We start from the raw sequence: 20,753 nt of genomic DNA on the forward strand, positions 1-20,753 counted from the left end.
GAGCCAGACCTCACAAACCACACAAAACGTTGTTTTTTTTTTTTTTCAAGAAGAAATGGCAGAAGGTCTTTTTTGAATCTTATTTTGTATGCTTTGAATTTAAGTCTCAAATGCGGCAGTTTTCCTTTACATAACCATTGGTCCAGAAATGGCTTATCGCTCGAACAAAATTTTCGTCTCGAAAACGTCTGTTATCTTATTTTCTTCACTACGTGCTGGACGCGGTTCACTCCGTCGAATATGTATACAATAATGAATACTGGGCCTAATGCGACAACTGCATAATACATATAATACCAAAATATTCATGAACGATATGTTTAATAGGACGGGTTCGGGAAGAATACTCCGCCTAACAGTTTTTTTTCTTATTTTCGGATAGAATAATTCAAATCTTGCTTCCAACTACTTGAAAAAACTTTCGTAACCCAAACCATTTAAAAGATATTAACGGTTATTTATTTTAAGACAAATTATTTTTGGTTATGGATTTTATAACTCAATGAAAAAAAATCATTCTAAAACGGAAAACTCAGTTTTATAGGAAATGCTCTACAAAATGGTCTCCTATTATTAAAAATATATACATAAGTACATTAAATTCTAGTGATGTGTTCTCTTAAAACCGATAAAAAAAGTCAGCCTATCTTGTAAATATTAGCATATTTAGTTATAATCTACAACTCGCAATCGCATTTTATTCCGGCAGGAAATTAATCCGGCCGGTTGAAAATCACTTTTAGCTTCAAACCTATTGCTCACCATCTGCCACATACATACACACATCGCTTTCGCTTATAGTGCGAATGGACACAATAAATGTTTTGCCAAATACCGACACTCAAAACTGAATTGAAAACAGAACTGACACACTTATGTACAAAGTTTGGCTAATTTTAACACGAAATATGACGTAATGTTCGGCCACACTTTGTTTTCAATGCTTGAATTCCGTTCTTGCACTTTTTTTTCTTTTTTTGATAGATTAAGCAGTGTGAATGAAAAGCCGGCGTTGAAGTGGAATCAAATATAATTAAGAACATATGTACGTACATGGCATAACGATTTAAAAAAAGTAGACACTTGTATCTACACATATTTACATACATACATATGTATATTCATAGACATCAAAGTGAGAAAATTATAAGACAGGCACTAAGAAAATAATAGAGTAAAAAGCACAAGCCTAATTCGAAAGAAATAAAGTGTAAAGAACAATGAGGAATATTCAAAACATAAAATACATAAAGTAAAAACAAGAAAAAAGGTTAACTTTGGGTGAACCTCAGCTGTAATTCCCTTCACAAGAGTTTTTTTCATAGTCTAAAAAGGTATAAAAAGAACTCTATCTAGATTTTGATCGGTTTGTTTGCACGGTAGCTTTATGCTGTAGTGATCCAATCTGAAAACTTTGTTTGGAGGTTCTATGTTTCAGATCGATATCTCAAAAACTACTTAACTAGTTCGCGAATATACAGACGGACACATAGATGTATATAGCTCAATTGATTCAGCTCGTCACGCTGATCATTTATGTAGTATATATTTTATAGGGTCTCCGGAACTGAATATATGTTCTTCAGGGTATAAATATATTTTGGATTAATATCGAATAAAAACCGGTATTTGTTTTACTTATATTACAAAGTTATCCATATATATGCACATTAGAGCTTGCACGTATGTATGCGAAAAATGTTCTACGGATTATTCTGAAGTTTAAAAAATCCGAATAATCGGTTGTACGGGGTTTTTTCCGAAAAGTAATAGAACTGATTTTCTTCCACCGCAACTGTACTTCGGGTGCGCGCACCGACTGGATTTGATAGAGGGCGTTCCTAGCTAACGAACGAGCGGCTGGTCAGTTGTCTCCGAGCATTTGAAGAGTCAGAACAAACATTTTTGCCCGACGTGTTTCTGTGAGTGGTGCAAGCCGAAGCAACGTTCCTTAGAGCAGAGGTACGCGATTAAATTCTTTGTTAAACTTGGTATATCTGCGACAGAGACGTTTGATATGATCAAGCAGGCTTAGCTAGAATTTGTATTAGCAAGAAGTGGTGTGTTTCGGTAGCACCAGACCTTTTTGGAGGGCCGGAAAGATGTCGCTGATGAATGAGGAAATCCAAAGTAAAAACGATGCTTATTGTCTTTTTTGATATCAAAGGCATCGTTCACCATGACTTTGTTTCTCCTGGACAAACCATCAACGCCAAGTTTTACGTGGAAGTCCTCAAGAGACTCAAACGAAGGGTCAATCGGGTCCGACAAGACATCGCAGCCGATTGGAAGTTGCACCACGACAACGCCCCGGCTCACACCGCCTTTCTTCTGAACAGTTACTTAACCAAGGCCGGCATCCCAACGCTTTCGCAGCCGCCCTACAGCCCAGATTTGGCCCCCCGGACTTTTTTTTGTTTCCTTGCCTGAAAAGGCCGATGAAAGGGAAATTAGAAATCGCGCTGCATCGACGCAAAAGGAGCCTAATTTGAAAGTTTTTAAAGAATTGTAAAGATTGGTTCAATCAATTTTTTTTAAAGGACTCAGTCCTATTACCTTCCAAACAAACCCTGTATGAGAGATATGCGATATAGTTGTCCGATCTGGCCGATTCCGACAAATGATCAATATAATATCAAAATACACCTTATTACTTATTAAATTTTTTTCGAAAATTTACACCTTATTGCTTATTAAATTTTTTTCGAAAATTTCAAAAATTCATGAACATATTTTTATGATCCCAAAAAAGCTTTGGCCTAAAAATCGGTGTTTCGAAGCCGGGTTTAAACCCATAGTAGCTAGGCAAAGTTGTTCAGTGTGATCAGTAGAGCATTTCTCGCATAAAAATGGTTTCGTTTTTTTGGCTATGTGTAAATCGACCCACTCTAATATGTGTACATACTAACACGCTTGTGGATCGCCGAATGTAAGAAAAGTACTTTTCGAAGGCAAACCACGCGGCAAGACTATTTGAAAAGCGCTGAAATTCAAGTTTTATATACATGGACGCTTTATATATATACAGATATTTACATATGTATATACATACATATCACATATTACATGAATCTTCACCTCAGCAAATGAGCGGCTTTTTTATACATTCACAAACATAGTTAGTTATCATTTGTATTGATTAGCTGGTTAACCGGCTTGTCTGCTGACTTACTGACCAGCAAAGTCTGTCTTACATTGTTAAAGCTATTAATTCAATCAAATGTTTGTAAGCCCTTAGTTGGTCTGGTTTCGAGCTCACTTAAGCTACAAGTATGTATGTATTTGTTGCTAAACTCAAACTCTATTGTTTGAAAGAAATAAAGCGAGACAAAGAACCGGTAATGCTGTGGCTGCCCTAACTGCCTGATGAAGTTATTGTCAGTTATTGTTTCACTATCATTGGCATGTTGTTGGCTCGCATCATCTCTTTCTCTATGTATTTCCTTTATATAAAATTAGATTAGTGAGTGACTTGTGAAGCATGCTGAAGATAGTGTACACATCGGAAGACAACAAGCATTCACCCAGGTAGCTGCACGCCGTGCACACAATTCTTCTTCGAGTAAAAAGCCTGTGCCTACTTTCATCACTTTCTCCATATAATTTTCATCAAACATATTAAATAATGCATAATACAGCTGTAAAAAAAATAAATAAAAAAACTCCCAATAAAAGTTGTATATATACATATGTTTCAACGAGTATTTTCGATGTTTTAAGGCGTTCGTTTGAATTGTTTATGTTGAATTTTGTTTTCCGAACTTTTATGTCTAAGTTAATCGAATTATAATAGCTTAACGAGTTTGTAGGAGCTGAGCTTTAAGAAGCCTCATTGTATTTTGAGTAACTTAACGATATTTTTTGTATATCCTCTATTGAACTCTTTATCGTCAGGTAAAGCATAGCGTCTTTTACACTTCTATTCAGCTCTTCGACCTCAAATAAGAAACAACTCCAGTTTATTGTAAAAAAATTGACTTATTTGGTCCTCTAGATGGTATTAGAAATTGATAGTGTCGTTAAAACACATTAGAGGTATTCAAAATCTGCCTCTATTAGTCCAAAGCTTAGCACATGTTTTTGAAACTAGATTGTCTGTCTGTGTATACGTGAACAATCTTCGGTTTTTCGGATATCGAACTGAAATTTGTTAGGCTTGCGTTTCTTCCATAAAACCTGCTCATTTGTCGAGATCGCCGATAACGACCGACTATAGAATATAGCTGCCATACAAGTTGATCGATGAAAATCAAGACCTTGTATGGAAAAATGTTGTATTCGAGAAGGGTATTAAATAAGGTAGTCGGAAAAGTCTTTTCCTATTTTGTCAATAGATGTCGTTGCAGTCGATGTAAACGTCTTTTCTTGTTAGAGGTAACGTTGGAAATTTTTAATTTTTTTTAACTAACCTCAAAAACTAAAAAAAAAACATCCAAATAACCTCAGAAATTATAAAAAATTAAATACAAATAGTATATGTGTTTGCTTACAGACCATCCAACAATTGTTTGTAAATCACGTATTTTCACTTTCCGGCTCACTGCCTCATTGCATAGACTTTTTGTGCATCTAAACAACATAGCAAAGCAAATTCACTACCAACATTACATATTTATTAGACATACATAGGAACTCATGTGTTTGTGTATGTAAATTTGTTGGCGAGTACTTCAATGTTATTACAACATCGGTTATGAATTTTCAATTGAATGCGTGGCATTTTCACTAAATGAAATCATCATCACAAAGGTCGAGCGTCGACATGCAATGTACGCCCAGATAAATATGATGACTATAGTATAAGGTATACAGTGTGTGGATATATATGTAAGTGCGGATACTAGAAGCCCGGTGATCACGTTTTGTACAAATATGCTTAGTATTTATAGTATAGTGACACTGGCAATTACTCGTTAAAGAAAAAAATAGCAAAAATTATAAAATATTTTATATAGTGTCAATCAAATCTTGGATTGTGGCGAAAAGAACAAATAACTGGTATAAATTGCATAAACTGGCATAATCAAAGATATACGGGAGAGAAGAAAAAATAATAATTTAGAATTAGAGTCTCGAAAAGATATCAATATGAATAAGTCTTCGATCTTAGAGAGTATTGTAAAGAACAAATAACTGTTATAAATAAACTAATAATAAGTCTTTGATTCGTTAAATATTGCCGAGTGGCGTAAAGAACAAACAATTGGTATAAATCTCAAAAACTGGCATAATAAAATAGATATAAAAAAAACTGTTATATCACTAAACTGTGGTATTTGCTTACTTTCTTGTATGGAGTTCAATGGTATAGCTGTGTTGAAGCTTTCATCTAGGAAATTTTTAGACCAAAGAAAAGAATGGTTAAATTGTGCAATTAGACGAATGTCATATATTAGAAATCGACTTTTGGGTATGTGAATAGTACTGGTCATTAAATAGCTCAGAATTTCGAGTCGAGATCCCATAACCATGATTGGATAAAATAATTTTCAGCACTTAAATTACTTCGAAGCCCTCTTCTGACGTCGATAATAGTGGAGTATTACTAAATTTTTTTCTTATCGGCCAAAAAGTTTGTTCTGTCGCGATGTGCATGCAATATCTTGGAAGAATTAACTATTTTAATTTTTTTTTACGATTTTCACTCTTTACTTGATATTAAAAAATTAAAAATATAAAAATACTAATCTATAAAAAATACTAACTCCGAAACCTGACGATAATTTTTATAATAATTTTTACCTCGGGTCATAGGTCGGTTAATTTGATTTGATGACCTTCACAAAGATATCACCTTTTGTTGGCTTTGGAGTTAAATGCTGCTAAGTTTCGATCTAGTGAGCTTACAAAATGCCTTCTGGATCAGATTTTACCCACAATTTATTGACACATAACTCGTTATACCCAGCGTTGATTCCATATTATGAACACAACTGATTTTGAACGACTTTGAATGTGTTATTTTCTATTATCTACCAGCATTTCGTTACTCACTAGTTTTGACAACTAATTTTACAGGCATTTTTATGAACAGTTACAGTTATAATACCAGTTTGTGTAATATTTGACAACCGCAGTCGAATACATATGTTCAAAATTGAACAGTAACGTCATAAATGAAACGAACTGTCAAATTTTTCATTTGCTGTCAACGTGTTTCTACTTTTTTTTCTTGACATCATAAGCTAATGTATTTACTGTCAGTTTAAGTCCAAAACTATAAAGGGACGAAATTGTCGCAATTCCATCATTCTTCATTTTACATACTTCGCTTGCTCATTTTCACACTTGTGAGTCACTGTAAATCATTTCACAGCACACAACCACTTTATTTGACATTCCGCTTGACGCCTGGCAAATTCATTTGACTCTTGAGTGTCATTCTAGCTATTGCGAAATTGCTACTCAGACAATGTTGCCAAAAATGGTTAAATGTGTCAGTAGAATTTCTATTTTTTCATTTTCCTCATATACATTTACATGCTAAAATACATATATGTATGTACATATGTGCGTAGTTATTTATTCATTACTGAAGGTATGCTGAGAAAATTGCTACCGCTTCATAAATAACAGATGCGAACACACACTTGCGGAGCGGATTATTTCTAGGCATAAATATTCATAAACAACAATTCGGTACGGTGTTTTGGCAATCATAGTACATTATTCACACACAAATATATGTATAAGCGCATCCCACTGATTTAATATTGAGTGGCTTTAAGTGCATATCTACATACATACATATATGATTTCAAGTGCTTTGTAGAATTTTTCAGACACACACATTTCGCCTGGCAACCGCCATTTCGCCGAACAGCTGAGCATCGCCACCATTTCCCTGCGAAATTCTCGTTTAAATAAAATATTTAAATCGAATAGTCAATTCATTTCGTATTGTGTATTGTGTCTGTCATAAATTTTTAATATTCGCTCACTTAAATATATATCAACAGGCAAACATGTTGCCGGGTGCCGTTACATCGAGCGAATCGGTATATTTATTTGCTTTATCGCCCATCAAGCGTGTAAATTGTCTGTTTGTGTTGGATTGGCAACATGTTTGTTTGTTGAGCTTTTGCCGGCTGCAAAATGTAAAATCAAAATAAAAGCGAAAATCACATAAAGGAAATTATTGCGCGTTTATTATGGCCTTTGATTTATTTGGGAAAATAAGATTTTTTTCCGGTGCACAGACATTTACAGTTTCAACTCTATGGACTTTTTGTTTAAGAAAGGGGAAACTGGTTAGAAAATATTGGTTAAAAGAATGCATTTGAGGCGATTGGACTTTGATTTGAACGTCATTATCTTATGACTAATCATAGATTCTCTAGTTATGAGTTTTGCAGGTATATTTATATTAGCACCCTTAACTTGCCTTAACAGCTTCTGAGAGATCATAAAACTGTTGAGTTTAGTGAATTTTTGCAATAAAAAGTTTTATCATGGTTTGACTGTAGTTTTTATACAATAAACATTAGAGTGGGACACAAAAAAATCGAAAAAATTGCAGCAAAATTTTGAGTTTTGCAATTTAAAATTTTTTTTTTTTCATAAAGTTATAAAATTTCTAAGCAAAAATAGCCTTAAAATAATCAAACTTCAAGCGTTAATATCTTTTGAACGGTACGAAAAACTCTTAAAAGACCATTTTTAGAGCATTCAATTTTGTACAAATACTAGGAAACGTGATATTTTGACGTGATCAAATATGTAATTGAAAGCGAGTTTTTGAATTCTTCTATCTCTTAAGGGGCTAGATGGGTTTCCTCGAGTAAAAAACAGCCTTTTTTAACAAATTTTTTCTCATATATTAGAAATTAAATATGTTATTAGACTTTTTTATTGTTACAAACATACACTATTAACAAAAAAATTGGAAATTGGAAATTTCTGATGACCCCTGACGGAAAAAAGATGCGCCCACGTGGGCAGGATAACTACTTACAAGATCATCTAAACTGAAAAAATATGTGTTTTAGTTGAAACCTTAACTAAGAACTTGGGCGAAGAAAAAAAAACTGAAAATTGGATTTACAAAAAATGAAAATTTCAGTGAAAATTTCGTGAAATTTTTTTTAAATAGTTGAAATCGAAAAAAAAATCCTTCATCCAAGTCTTTAAATATGTATCTCAAAACCTGTATAAAATTTCATGGTGATCGGTTGAGTAGTTCTCAAAAATCTTGCCAACCGATTTCAAAACACAATTTTGAGAAAAACTTTAAAGGCTAGTCTCTCTAGCGCACAGTTCTCAAGGCTCTATCTCTGAAACTATTACTCGGATGAACTTGAAAACTTAGGACAATATTCTAGAGGTGTTGTAGAATTTATTAAGGCAATGAAAAAAATCGATTTTTTTGAAACCACTAAACCCATGTAACCGCATAAAATAATCAAGCTTATCTTTAAAAAAGGTTACGTCTACGAAAAATGTTTTTTTATGAATTTTTCTATCTGTCAAGAAGAGAAAATATAACTCACTAAAGCAGAGGACTTTTACGTTACAAAATCAGAGCTCATACGTGTGGAGATTTTCGTAGAGGTGTCTAAGGACCTATTTTTCAGAGTACCAAAAAAGAAAAAGAAGAGTAAAAGAGTAATCGTTTTTTGATCATTTTTTGAGATATCGATCTGAAATTTTGCACAACTTCTTTCCTCTGCAAGAAACTGCGTATTTGTCGAAATTGCCGATATTCAACCACTATAGCATATAGCTGCCATACAAACTGAACGATGAAAATCAAATTCTTGTAGGGAAAATATTTTTATTTAGCAAGATATCTTCACGAAATTTAGCATAGATTATTATTCAAGACGAAACTGTAGTCTAGGAACATATTATTCTGATCGGGCCACTATAGCATATAGCTCTCATATAAGCCGAACTTTTCAAATTAAGTTCTTGTATGGAAAACTTTTTTGTTTGACCAGATATCTGTATGAATTTTTGGCAGATATTAAAACAAAAAGCAACCTACATTCTAGGAACATATTGTTCTGATCGGACTACTATAAAATATAGCTACCATACAAACTAAACGATCAAAATTAAGCTTTTGTATGAAAACTTTTTTATTTGACAAGATATTATCACACTATTAGTGGCACATTATTATAAAAAACAGCGCTACATTATCCGAACAAATTGTTCAGATCGGTCCACTATAACATATAGCTACCATATAAACTGATCGATCAAATTGGTGTTAAAGATATTTTTATACCCTTTTATGCTATAAGAAATTCAGCTGTAAAGGGTATTATACTATATATATATATGTATATATACGTATATACATGCTGCCGTGCATCCGAAGTTAACGTTTTTTCTTGTTTTATCCTCTTAGCCATTTCACATTACTCATACGCCGAGTCTAACCAGGTTCATACATTGGTATTGCAACAAATAACTTTTGGTATTTCAATTTCAATGTTCTAAACTTTATTTCCACATAAAAATAAACTATATCGCACATGCAAATATAAAAAGTGTACAAATTTACCAAATTAAATAGCGGCAATGACACATTATCAACAGTATGTACCTACATATGTATGTATGTTTGTTAGCTTGTTATAACGAACCTGTCGGCTATGCAAAGCCACATTTCTACACGATATAAAAGTGTTTGTATATTTGTATATGCATCTATGTAGAACTATACACAAATGCCTTTCATTGTTTGCTCGTAAAACAACAACAAAAACGCCATCGCGCTAAATGATGTCAACCGAACAGCTTGACGCTGTCACTCGAGCATGTTTGCGGCATTTTTTTTTCTATGTTTATTTCTTTGCATTTTTGTTTTGTTGCTTATTTGCGACTGCTGCTAATTTGCGCCTTATTCTACAGCAACTTAACAGCGTGTTAACATTATGGCGAGGAGACTTGCTTATATGTACATATGTGCATATGCATATACACACTTTATAGGCCGTAAAATAGCTACGTGCCACACATTCTTACAGCCTACCCTCACATTCACCCACACACACACACGGAGAGAGCGAGCAATCATCATCAAAAGTGTCATAAACATAGGCCACTTTCATTTTCTGTGTGCCGTCGTGTGTTGCTTGTCATCCTTACGCAATTCTTGCTGCCTTTATGACACTTTTCCAGCCCCTCCATCCTTCCATCTTTAGACAATTAAGCTTTCATTAGTTCCAGCAACGCCTTGCTGCCTCACGCATACGCACACACTGCAATTTGCTGATTTGATAAGCGTATAAAATGCCATTATCACGCATTACAATTACGCTGTTGTTGTTGTAGTTTTTGTAGGCAGCACACACACTATAATTTTTATGCTCGCAACTGTTCATTTACTACACTGAATTAATTATATGTGAGTGCGCCGTGAAAGAAAGAGCAACAGTGCCACAAAGCTTTAGCGAATTTTCACTTTTATTTTACCCAATTTTTACTCTTCTTCTTCTTCACTCACATTTCCACGAAATTCTTTTGCTAAGAGCTACCCTTTTTGCTGCCAATTTATTAAATTAAAAAGAAGCGCCATTTTATATGATTAATTTCGTTTTTGAAAGGCATATATGTACATATATATGTATGTATGTATGTTTTTATGCATGTAGTAGTAAAGCTAGTACAGTAAATGCTTACTGTAAATTAAATGTGCCGAAACAGTTAACTTGTTCACTACAATATACAAATATACAGAATATGTGGGCAGGCAGGTGTGCGCTTAAGCTGAGTCAGGTGAATGCATGTGAATGTACCAACACACCCACACATACTTGCATAGCTAAGTATGGATAAAGGCAAAAATTCATTCACTCGTGTTAGCGGTGTTGTAAATGCAGGAAATTCGCCAATAAAAAACATTTAGCATGAATTTCTTTCGTCACTGCTTTTGGCGTGGGCCAAATGCCGCCACGTGGATTTTTGCCATTTTTTACTAACTTTGTTTTTGTTATTTATTTTTTCAGCATTGCTATCATTGCTTTTGCAGGTCGTTGTAAGTTAACAGCTTTTGCATATGCCATATTTTGTTAGTGTATTTTTGTGTAGGGGGATTATCCTTGAACCTTACACTCATCTTTAAAATTCAATTTGCAAGCAGTCGGTACAGTGGTGGGCAGAGAAATATTACGAACAATATTTTTTTTTTGTAAAATGGCAAAGAGAAGAAATTTAAAATAAAAATCTGTTAACTTCGACTTCACCGAAGCTATAATACCCTTCAACGGTACATTTCTTATATACATATATTGGTCAGACACTGAAGCGCTGCTTTGTTTAACAAATTTCGTGAAGATTTCTTGTCAAATAAAAAATTTTTTCCTAGAAAAATTTAATTTTTATAAATCAGTTTGTATGACAGATGTATCTGAAAGTAGTCCGTGCGAAATATCATGGAGATATATTGTTAGATAGAATTTCTTTCCGTACAAGAACTTAATTCCGAACGTTCAGTTTCTGTTAGTTACATGGGGTCTAGGTCGAGTTATAAGAAAACACGTTCTTTCACTTTTATTAAGATAACTCACCTATTGCCCGATATAAGTCATCCGGAGGTTCAAAAATCTCTCTATTAGGTATACGGGGGCTAAGGGAAGTATTAACCCGATTTAACCCATTTGTAGCATTACGTCTGGGTACCATCATTTATTTTTTTTTTTATGAGGAGCTCAAAGTGCTTTATCGATTTGCAATTGTCTTAAAAAACAGTATATAGGACTTTTAGTTAACAGAAAGGACGGGCGTTCTAAGCTGTCCAAGTGAGATCCCTCTAATTATTACAAGCAGGCCTACCCAAATATTGCTTTAGCAAGAAGTGGTGTGTTTCGGTGGCACCAGGCCTTTTTTGAGGGCCGGGAACAGGTCGCTGATGAATGAGCAAATCCAAAGTGAAAACGATGCTGATTGTCTTCCTCATGGACAAACCGTCAACGCCAAGTTTCACGTGGAAGTTCTCAAGAGACTCAAACGAAGGGTCAATCGGGTCTGACAAGACATCGCAGCCGATTGGAATTTGACCACGACACACACCGCCTTTATTGTGAACAGCTACCTAACCAAGGCCGACATCCCAACGTTTCGGCAGCCGCCTACAGCCCAGATTTGGCCTCCCGGACTTTTTTTGTTTCCTTGCCTGAAAAGGCCGATGAGACGACAGAGGGGATCCAAGCAGCATGCACCTCGGCTCTCAAGGCTATTCCAGAGAATGCCTTCCGTGCCGCCTTCAATCGCTCTGGCAGCGCTGCATCGACATAGAAGGAGCCTATTTTGAAAGGTTTTAAAAAATTGTAACGATTGGTTCAATACATTTTTTTAAATCGACTCCGTCCTATTACTTTCCGGACCCTGTATATAACAAAAATTTTATATGTATATATATCACTTTTTAGTTTCAGATCATTCGTGATCTTATTATGGTGCTCAATTTTTAAAAGTAATACTCATCAATAGAAACTAACCTAAAAAGAAGTTTATTTGAAAACTGTCAATGTGGAAAAAATTGTATCGACTTCATTATTTTCTTCACATAAAAATATTTTTATTCACCATTTTGGTATTTACACTTAAAATGTTTCAAATATGCACAACACAGTGGTAAAATTCTACAAGTGTTATTTCTTATTAGCCACTACTGTGATTGCTGCACCGTATGCTGCATTAATTTATAAATATTTGCATTTATTCATTTTTTCAATACAATTTTTTCCTCATCAATAAGCACTTAAGCTATTAATTTGATGTGTTAGCATTGCGAAAGCAGCGAGTGGGCCAACATCCTGAAACCGCTGCGCACATTGAGCGTAAGGAAGTAAACATTTCGGTCCGTGCGGCGTAACCCGATATTATGGGTCTATAACTATTTGTGTTTTCATGTGGTATTTTTTTTAATTAAACATATAAAATAGTATTATTCTAAGATGGACATTTCACATTTTCCTAAAAGAACTTGGCGGCAAAGAATGAATCAAGCCAATTTCTGATATTCTGTATTTCAGTCAGGTCGTTCTGTATCAAAGAAATGATAGTCACAAGGTCCAGATTCTGGGCTATAATATGGTTGAGGCAAAGCTTCCCAGTCACAGTATTCCAATTGGTTTTTAACTAAGCTTCCAACATCAGGCTGAAAGTTGTCATGATGAAAAATTATTGCCTCATGTCTAGTCGCTATTTCTAGGCATTTTTCGGCAAACGCTCGCTTTAATTTGATAAGTTGTGCCGCCTTTAATGATTTCACCCAGTTTAAGACGCTCATAATACAGCACGACCTATCCCACCGAAAACAGAGCATTACATAGACGTCATAGATATTCGGCTTTGCCGTTGATTTTTGGCTCTGTCATATAATTTTTTGCATTTAAGGTTGTCGGAAGGGATCCATTTTTCATCACCAGTGCAAAAGTTAAAGGATTTTTTTCAAATCGACGCTACAAAGGTAGACCAACGGGACAGCAAACAAGGCCATATTTTATACCGCTCTTTTGATATTTCTACGTCCAATTTACCGTCAACATAATCGTCCAGTTAGATCAACAATTGAGCGTCTAGTGGAAAAAATTTAAACCACACACACAATACAAAATTTTCCCGTGCAAAGTGATACAAAGAAGTGCCTGTAGTGTCGAGAATATTACAGTCTCTCAAGCGTTGGGCATCTCTGTGACGTCGTTGTGGCGAATTTTGCGAAATGATATACGGCTACATCCTTACAAGATCGAATTAACGCAAGAACTGAAGCCGCTTGACCACCAGAATCGTCGCATGTTCGTGAATTGTGCTGAACAACAACTTGAAAATGATCTGGATTTTCACCAAAAAAACATCTTCAGCGCTGAGGCTCATTTCTGGCTGAATGGCTTCGTCAATAAGCAAAATATGCGTTATTGGTCAGGCAGCATTCCACACGTACTCCACGAGTCACCGTTGCATTCCGAGAAAATATGGTCCTGTTTATGAGTCAGCTGCGTCATTGGGCCGTACTTCTTCTATGATGATCAAGACCGGCACGTTACTGTGAATCTGAATCGCTACCTCTCAATGAAAACCGAATGTTTTTGGCCCGAATTGGATGTCCATATCATCAACAACAATATGTGGTTACAACAGGATGGCGCCACAAGCCACTCAACGAATGTCACAATACATAAATTTATCGAAAACCAAGTTTGGTGAACGTGATATCTCACGAAATGGTCCAGTAAATTGGCCGCCTCGTTCGTGCGATTTTACATCGTTTGACTATTTCCTGAGAGGCTACGTTAAGTCTATGGTCTATGCCAACAAGTCAGCGAAGATTGGTGAACTTCGTTCGAACATCGTGAAATTGCAGCAGTATTGGCCGAAAATTGGGTTCAGCACCTGGAGTTTTGTAAGCGTGCCCATGGTAGCCATGCAAAGGAAATCGAGTTCCATACATAATGGCATCGAATGTGCTTTCTCAGGAATAAAGAATTTTTTTGATATCCCAAAACCATTTTTTAGTTCTCTTATTGAAAACCCGGTTATTTAACGATTTTGAAATTGTATTAAAACTTGGATCTCCTGTTTCAACTGATCTCTCACATTTAAGTTGAATGGGTCTCTAAGTTGTTCGAAAGCGATTTTTTAGAGCGACTCACAAGTTCTTATCCATTTACGATCGAAAGCATTCCTAAAATAACTCTGACGGGCTGTCAAATTTAGCAAACCCTCCTCAAGGACTGCACGCTCCAAATTTAGCAAATTGAGGAGCTTCTTTATATTTGTTGAAAGTAATTAAATCTTGCGCTGACAATTTTGCACTTCACTGTTGAATTTTGATGTCCTGATGTGGCATAGAAATTAATGCGAGCTCGTGTGCCAAGTTTATGCAACACGGCGCTCTGACCGCCAAACGAGCAGTCACGTTATGTGACAAAAAAACGAAAAAAACAACAAAAAGCAAAAACTACTTACACTTGAAGACTGACAATGAATAAACGAAAAAGGGGCGCGCCGACGCTTCAACTATTTTTTCGTGTCGTTTTTCTGCGCTGCCCAGCTGTGCGCTCGTTTGTCATTTTACTTTTTTAAGAATGAGCTCCAGCAACCTGTCGAGCATGTTGCCACTTGCCACTACTACTCCCCGCTGACATGTTATGCAGCTTGTTGTGGTTGTTGTTGACTCAACTATAATTAAAAGTGTGCCAATGTTTATTTCCGCAAATTAGTTTTGTTAATTAAATGGCAGCATATCCACACACACACTCAAATACATACATATGCAACCACATGACACTGACAATGGCAACGCCGCAGCCCTGCTTCCTTAGACCACCACTTGTTTGCTGTTAGACTGTTTTATGCCACATTTGCTTGGTGATTTGCTTGGTGGGTGTGCTCTCCTTTTATGCTGCCGAGTTGACTGCTGTCCATGCCACAGCATTTCGCTAAGTGGCACGTACAATGAATTGTTGTGTTTGTGGCCGTTCGTGCCACACATGGCCTTTTCCCATTGTTGTCGAAGCGGCATTGTCTCACTTTTCTTACTTTCCGCCCATTTCACTTGCCCCGGAAAGGTTAAGTAGTGTATAAAGTGTGTCAGTTTTATGAGAAAGCCACTCAGCGTAAAGTAAGTGGCGTGTGGAATGCACCATTTGTTTCAACTTTTATGTTGGCGCTTTGTTTTCTTCCTATTATTGTCACACAGTTTTCTTCCTTGTTAGTTTTAGCTCATATTTTGAAGACTTACGATGGTATATAGGCGTAATAGTATTTATCTTTGAAGAATGCGCTGTATTTGGGTAATTTTTTGTTAGCACATTTCCCACGAAAGCTTGAGGGAAACCTAATGTTAATAGTTTCTCGAAGTTCAAAGTTTGGTTAGGCCAAGTTAAAAGGTCGATCCAAAGAAAGATCTCACTTGGAGAGCTTAGAACGCCGTCCATTTATGGTACCTAACTAAAAACTCCTATATACTGGCTCATAAGACCCTTACAGATCGACAAAACACTTTGAGCTTATCACGAATTTGTAGGGACAGCTAATGTCGGTTTCGGCTATGTCTTCTGGCTCGACGAAGGTAAGACTTCCATGTCGAAGTTCAAAAGTTAACTTCTTTTGTTTGATAAATTGAGAATACAAGGCTCGTAGGATACAATTATAATAACATTTCCCTCGAAAGCTTGAGGGATACCTAATCTTAATAGTTTCTCAATGTTATGGTAGGCTAAATTAAAAGGTCGTCCCTAAGAAGGATCTCACTTGTGGAGCTTAGAACGACGGTCCATTTGGTACTTATAAACTTCTATATACTGGATCGTAAGGTCTTTACAGTTCGATAAAGCACTTTGAGCTTATCACAAATTTGTTGAGACAGCTAATGTCGGTTTCGGCTATGTCTTCTGGTTCGTCGAAGATAAGATTACTGAGGTGTCGAAGTTCAAGAAAAAATTAATTACATCAAAAATGAATTTCTCATTCAGTTGTTAATCCTTAAACTAATTTTATATAAAACCCCAGTAAATCCGTCTACTTTGCTGCTCTATAGCTTACTAGCGCCTCTAGTCTCTATCAGCAACATCAACGTATTCTCAAAACGCCCGCAAACTACTTTAAGTTTTTGCCTTTCCTATCAACTACCGACGAACTCGCTCTTTAGTTTTCAACTTTTTCATAGAAATAAATATTTTCTAAAATATATTTTTTTCCACCTTCGTGATTTTTCTTTATTAATTTTCTGTTATTTTTATTCACAGCTGAATCGATGTGTGTGCAGAACTCTGGCTGGTGATGCCGCAAAGACTACAGCAATTAATAGCCAACGTAGGTATATTAACCTCGATAGTAACATAGTTGAATCTTCCACAAAATGGCAGTAAGCTATGCCTGTCTCGCGGTGCAATATGTGGTGGTGCCGACGGTGCTGGTGTTGGGTAAGTGTTTCACCACTTTTTACACTCGTATATGGTTATAATAAGTTGACAAGTTAATGCCACGAAAGCAATTTATTGATTTAACTTATTTTGTTTTGAAATTTGCAGTTTTTTGCTTATTATAGTGCCTAAAAGAAGACTATACTTTGGGTCACATAACTAAAGCATAGTTTCAGGCTTTTTATACATGCGTACGCTTAAGAGTGTAGCAAATGGCATATTATTAAGCGTCGGTTTTCAATTATTAGACTTAATTTTTACGCTTTCTACAATTTGTATGTATGTATATGTATACGCCAGGACTATCCTCAGTTTTTGAGATATCGTTGTGAAATTTTTTCTCACGGCAAATACCTCCTCATTTGTCGGAACGGCCGATATCGGATTACTATAGTATATAGTTGCCATACAATTCGACCGATACAATTCTCGCAACAACCGGTTCTACACATCGGAATCGACCCGGATTTTATCCGGCCAAGGACTTCGGAGATCTAACTCCGTTTAGATCGATGAGTTTAGTTTAAGTTTGTCAACATTGGAACAACGTCTTGCAGAAGGTTTCCTGCGTTTTCTCTTGACTCGTGCTGGCATTGAGTCCAATCCGGGACCGGAGGAATTTTTCTGCTGCATTTGCGCTAAAAAGCTCCATTCAAAGTTCACCTCGTTCAGCTGTAATATTTCCAATGGATGGAGAGGTCTTAAGACCTGCTCAGGCCTTAAGACACACAAGGAGTGGACTACGAGTTACGTGGCCCCATGCTACCAACCCACTACTGCGACCTTAGCCTCTACAGCTGTGCAATCTGCAACTAGTTCGCTCCAAACGTGTCAAAACACTGCACTCCGAACTACGACAAGATGCTTCTTGTTGTCTCCTAGCAAACACTTGCATAGTGAGGCCCGTATGCTCTTAGTTAAGGAGCATAATGAACTCCTCTCCAAGCAGTTTCTGCTGGAACCGCCTCCTGTCATCATCAAGAGATCATTCCTCAACAACGTCGCCCTACTCCTTTCTCCCTTTGGTCCGACCCCGCCGAAAGTTTTCTATAATTTTTGTATAATAAGAAAAAGGTTGAGGTATAGTTTTAGGCTCGAACTGTGTTCTTTACTATACCTACCGCAAACTACAAAACATTCAAACAAGAATTTTATACATTATAAAGTAACTGCAGCAGTCAATAAAATTTAAGTAATGAAAAAATGTAGTCTGCTTTTAGGCTGTCTTACTTCGTTTTTGTTTTTTATTTCTCATCTTACAATTTTAACTAAATTTTAATAACAATTTTCCTTTGTATCTACAGCTGCACTATTTCGTCCTGCCGGTATTTCGTTCGTGTACCTGTTAATGTTTTTTATAACGCCCTTTATCCCCATCGCCAACAGTCGTAATTTCAAAAGTTCTGTTGGACCATTTTACATCATACTCATCGCGCTATGTTCACTACTATTATTATGTCATATAGTACTGCAAGTGACAATAATTGCAATGAAGATCGAGTCGATCTTCGCTATGTGTTCATTTACGCAACAGCTGTTGCGACACATCGGCTTCATCAATCTGCAGGACTTGCAGTAAGTCAAAAACAAGCAATAACGATATTTTTAAATTTTAATAATGCAAAATTATTTGTTTCTTTACGCAGTCCGATTGCTGCCGCCGAATGGCATATGCCGGATGTGCTGGTCTTCATCACAGTGGTGATTTCATTCATAGTCATAAAGAAATTGAGCCAGAAACCACCGCCGATCACATTGCAATTGGAAACTGGCGAAATTATACCAATACGCAGTTCAACGGATAGCGACAACACGGACGATGAAGCCTTCTTCGATGGTCTAATAAGAATATGTGAGTGAAAGATAAAATTTGACTTAAATTTTTTTGTATTGAAGTTTGAAAAATAAGTATTTTTTTCTCATAATTTTATTTTTTCATTAATAAGATTTTTTACATTTTAGTAAAAATATTTTGTCATAAATAATATTTATTGTAATATTACTTTTTTATTATTTTTTGTAATAATATTTTTATTAATAACATTTTTTTGTTCACAATTTTTGTAGGTTTTTTATTATTTTTTATTAAATCTTTTACAAATTTTTTAATATAATTTATAATTAATATTGTTTTTAATAATTTTATTTTTGAATAATGAACTCATTAATTTTTTTATTAATAATATTTGTTTTTATAAAATAATAGATATTATTTTTTTTTTGTTAATATTATAATTATTTAGTAAGATTTATTTTTAATTTTTACTGTAAATAAAAAAATTCGAATATGTGAGTGAAAAAAAGATTTGAAAATCGAATCAATTGAAGTTTGAAAAAAATTATTTTTTTCGTTAATACATTTTTTTTATAATAAATCATTATCATTAAAAAAAAATTAATTAATAATATATTTTTATAAATAATATTTTTGTTATACTAGTTTTTATAATAACATTTTTTAATATTAATATTTTTTATACTATTATATTTTTATTAATATTTCTTTTTTAGTCTTTTTATGAATAATTTTCGAATATGTCTTTGATTTGACTGAAGTGTGAAAAATATGTAATTATTTTTTTGAAAATGTTTTTTTTTATAAAAATTTATTTATTTTTATTAGTATAATTTTTAATAAATAATATTTATTGTTACATTATTTCTTATAATCACTTTTTTTAATTTATTTGTTCATAATATTTTTATTTATTATTTATTTTTTAAAAAAATTTTTTTATAAATAATTTTCAAAAGTTTTTTTTTATAAAAAATTTAAAATAATTTTATTGAATATTAATTTTTTTATAAATAATTTTTTTACAATTTTATTTTTTTTTTAATATTATTTTTTAACAATTTTTTATAAAAAAAATTTGTTTATTAATAAAAATTTGTTTGTTACCTCAGCTCCGCTCTTCTGCCTGGCAATGCTATTCGTTATAGCGGTGCTGCGACCGTCAGCGCCTGCTGGCTTCTATTTTCTCATATTCTTGCTGAGCGGTTCCTACTGGGCCACCTATAATTCGCTGCGTCGGTGAGTTCGACTCCTTTTTTTGTAAATACAAATAAAAAATATACCTGTGACTAAATAATTTTTCTTTACTCTTACTTTAGCGGTTTCTCCGTGCTGCTGCGTTTCCTAATGCTGGTGATCGCCTTGCATTCGGTGTGTATAGTGGCCTATCAGACACCTTGGGCGCAATATTATCTCAGCAGCGATAATTTAATAGCGAGGTTTGTTGATAATACAAATTAAAGTGCCTTAAAGGATATAAAAATTTATTTTTTTCCTTATAGATTGATCGGTCTGGAACCGTTGGTCCTCTCCTCATGCGATCGCGACATACGCGTCATGAGCTATAACCTGAAATACAGTTTCGACTCGTTTATTCTTCCCATCCTAATGCTGTTAACATACTTTGTGCTAGCGCTGACCGCCAAGTGCCTGAGCAATCCGAATGTGAGTATCAAACTCTCTAATCTTCCTTACGAAACAATACCAAGTACACTTTGTTTATAAATACATACATACCTACATACATAATATCTAATACTACGCCTGTTTGGGGTGCTCTGTTTGCATTTTAACCAATTTCATGGTTATTGTGTATTAACCAATCGTCGAATGTGCACACAAACAACAACAACAAATGCATTTTCATAGCAAACAAAAACAACAAAAAATTCATAACACTATAAATTACCCCTACATTTTCCAATGGCTTTTGGCATTATTTTCTCTCTATTATTTTTATATGAATAATACTTTCGTATGTGAACTAATTTGACTAAAACCAAAAAGTGCAAAATGTAACTGAAATATTTTACCTTTCTTTCTTTTAATGCTGCTTTTGCGTCCAAACTAAAATGCTA

General features: G+C 34.8%; 1 protein-coding gene across 2 annotated transcripts in view; it reads left to right on the top strand.

Annotated features, from left to right (window-relative positions):
* LOC126754009 (piezo-type mechanosensitive ion channel component) overlaps positions 1-20,753 on the top strand; it is a 92,453-nt gene that overhangs the window by 28,887 nt on the left and 42,813 nt on the right. For both annotated transcript variants that reach the window (XM_050465837.1, XM_050465838.1), the window contains exons 3-8: positions 16,704-16,880; positions 18,185-18,455; positions 18,527-18,732; positions 19,788-19,914; positions 19,995-20,114; positions 20,178-20,340. In XM_050465837.1, the coding sequence (XP_050321794.1) occupies positions 16,817-16,880; positions 18,185-18,455; positions 18,527-18,732; positions 19,788-19,914; positions 19,995-20,114; positions 20,178-20,340 (951 nt within the window). In that variant the 5' untranslated portion in view covers positions 16,704-16,816. The remainder of the gene's footprint in view (positions 1-16,703; positions 16,881-18,184; positions 18,456-18,526; positions 18,733-19,787; positions 19,915-19,994; positions 20,115-20,177; positions 20,341-20,753) is intronic.

The sequence above is a fragment of the Bactrocera neohumeralis genome, chromosome 3, assembly GCF_024586455.1.
Source record: "Bactrocera neohumeralis isolate Rockhampton chromosome 3, APGP_CSIRO_Bneo_wtdbg2-racon-allhic-juicebox.fasta_v2, whole genome shotgun sequence".
Taxonomy (NCBI): Eukaryota; Metazoa; Arthropoda; class Insecta; order Diptera; family Tephritidae; genus Bactrocera; species Bactrocera neohumeralis.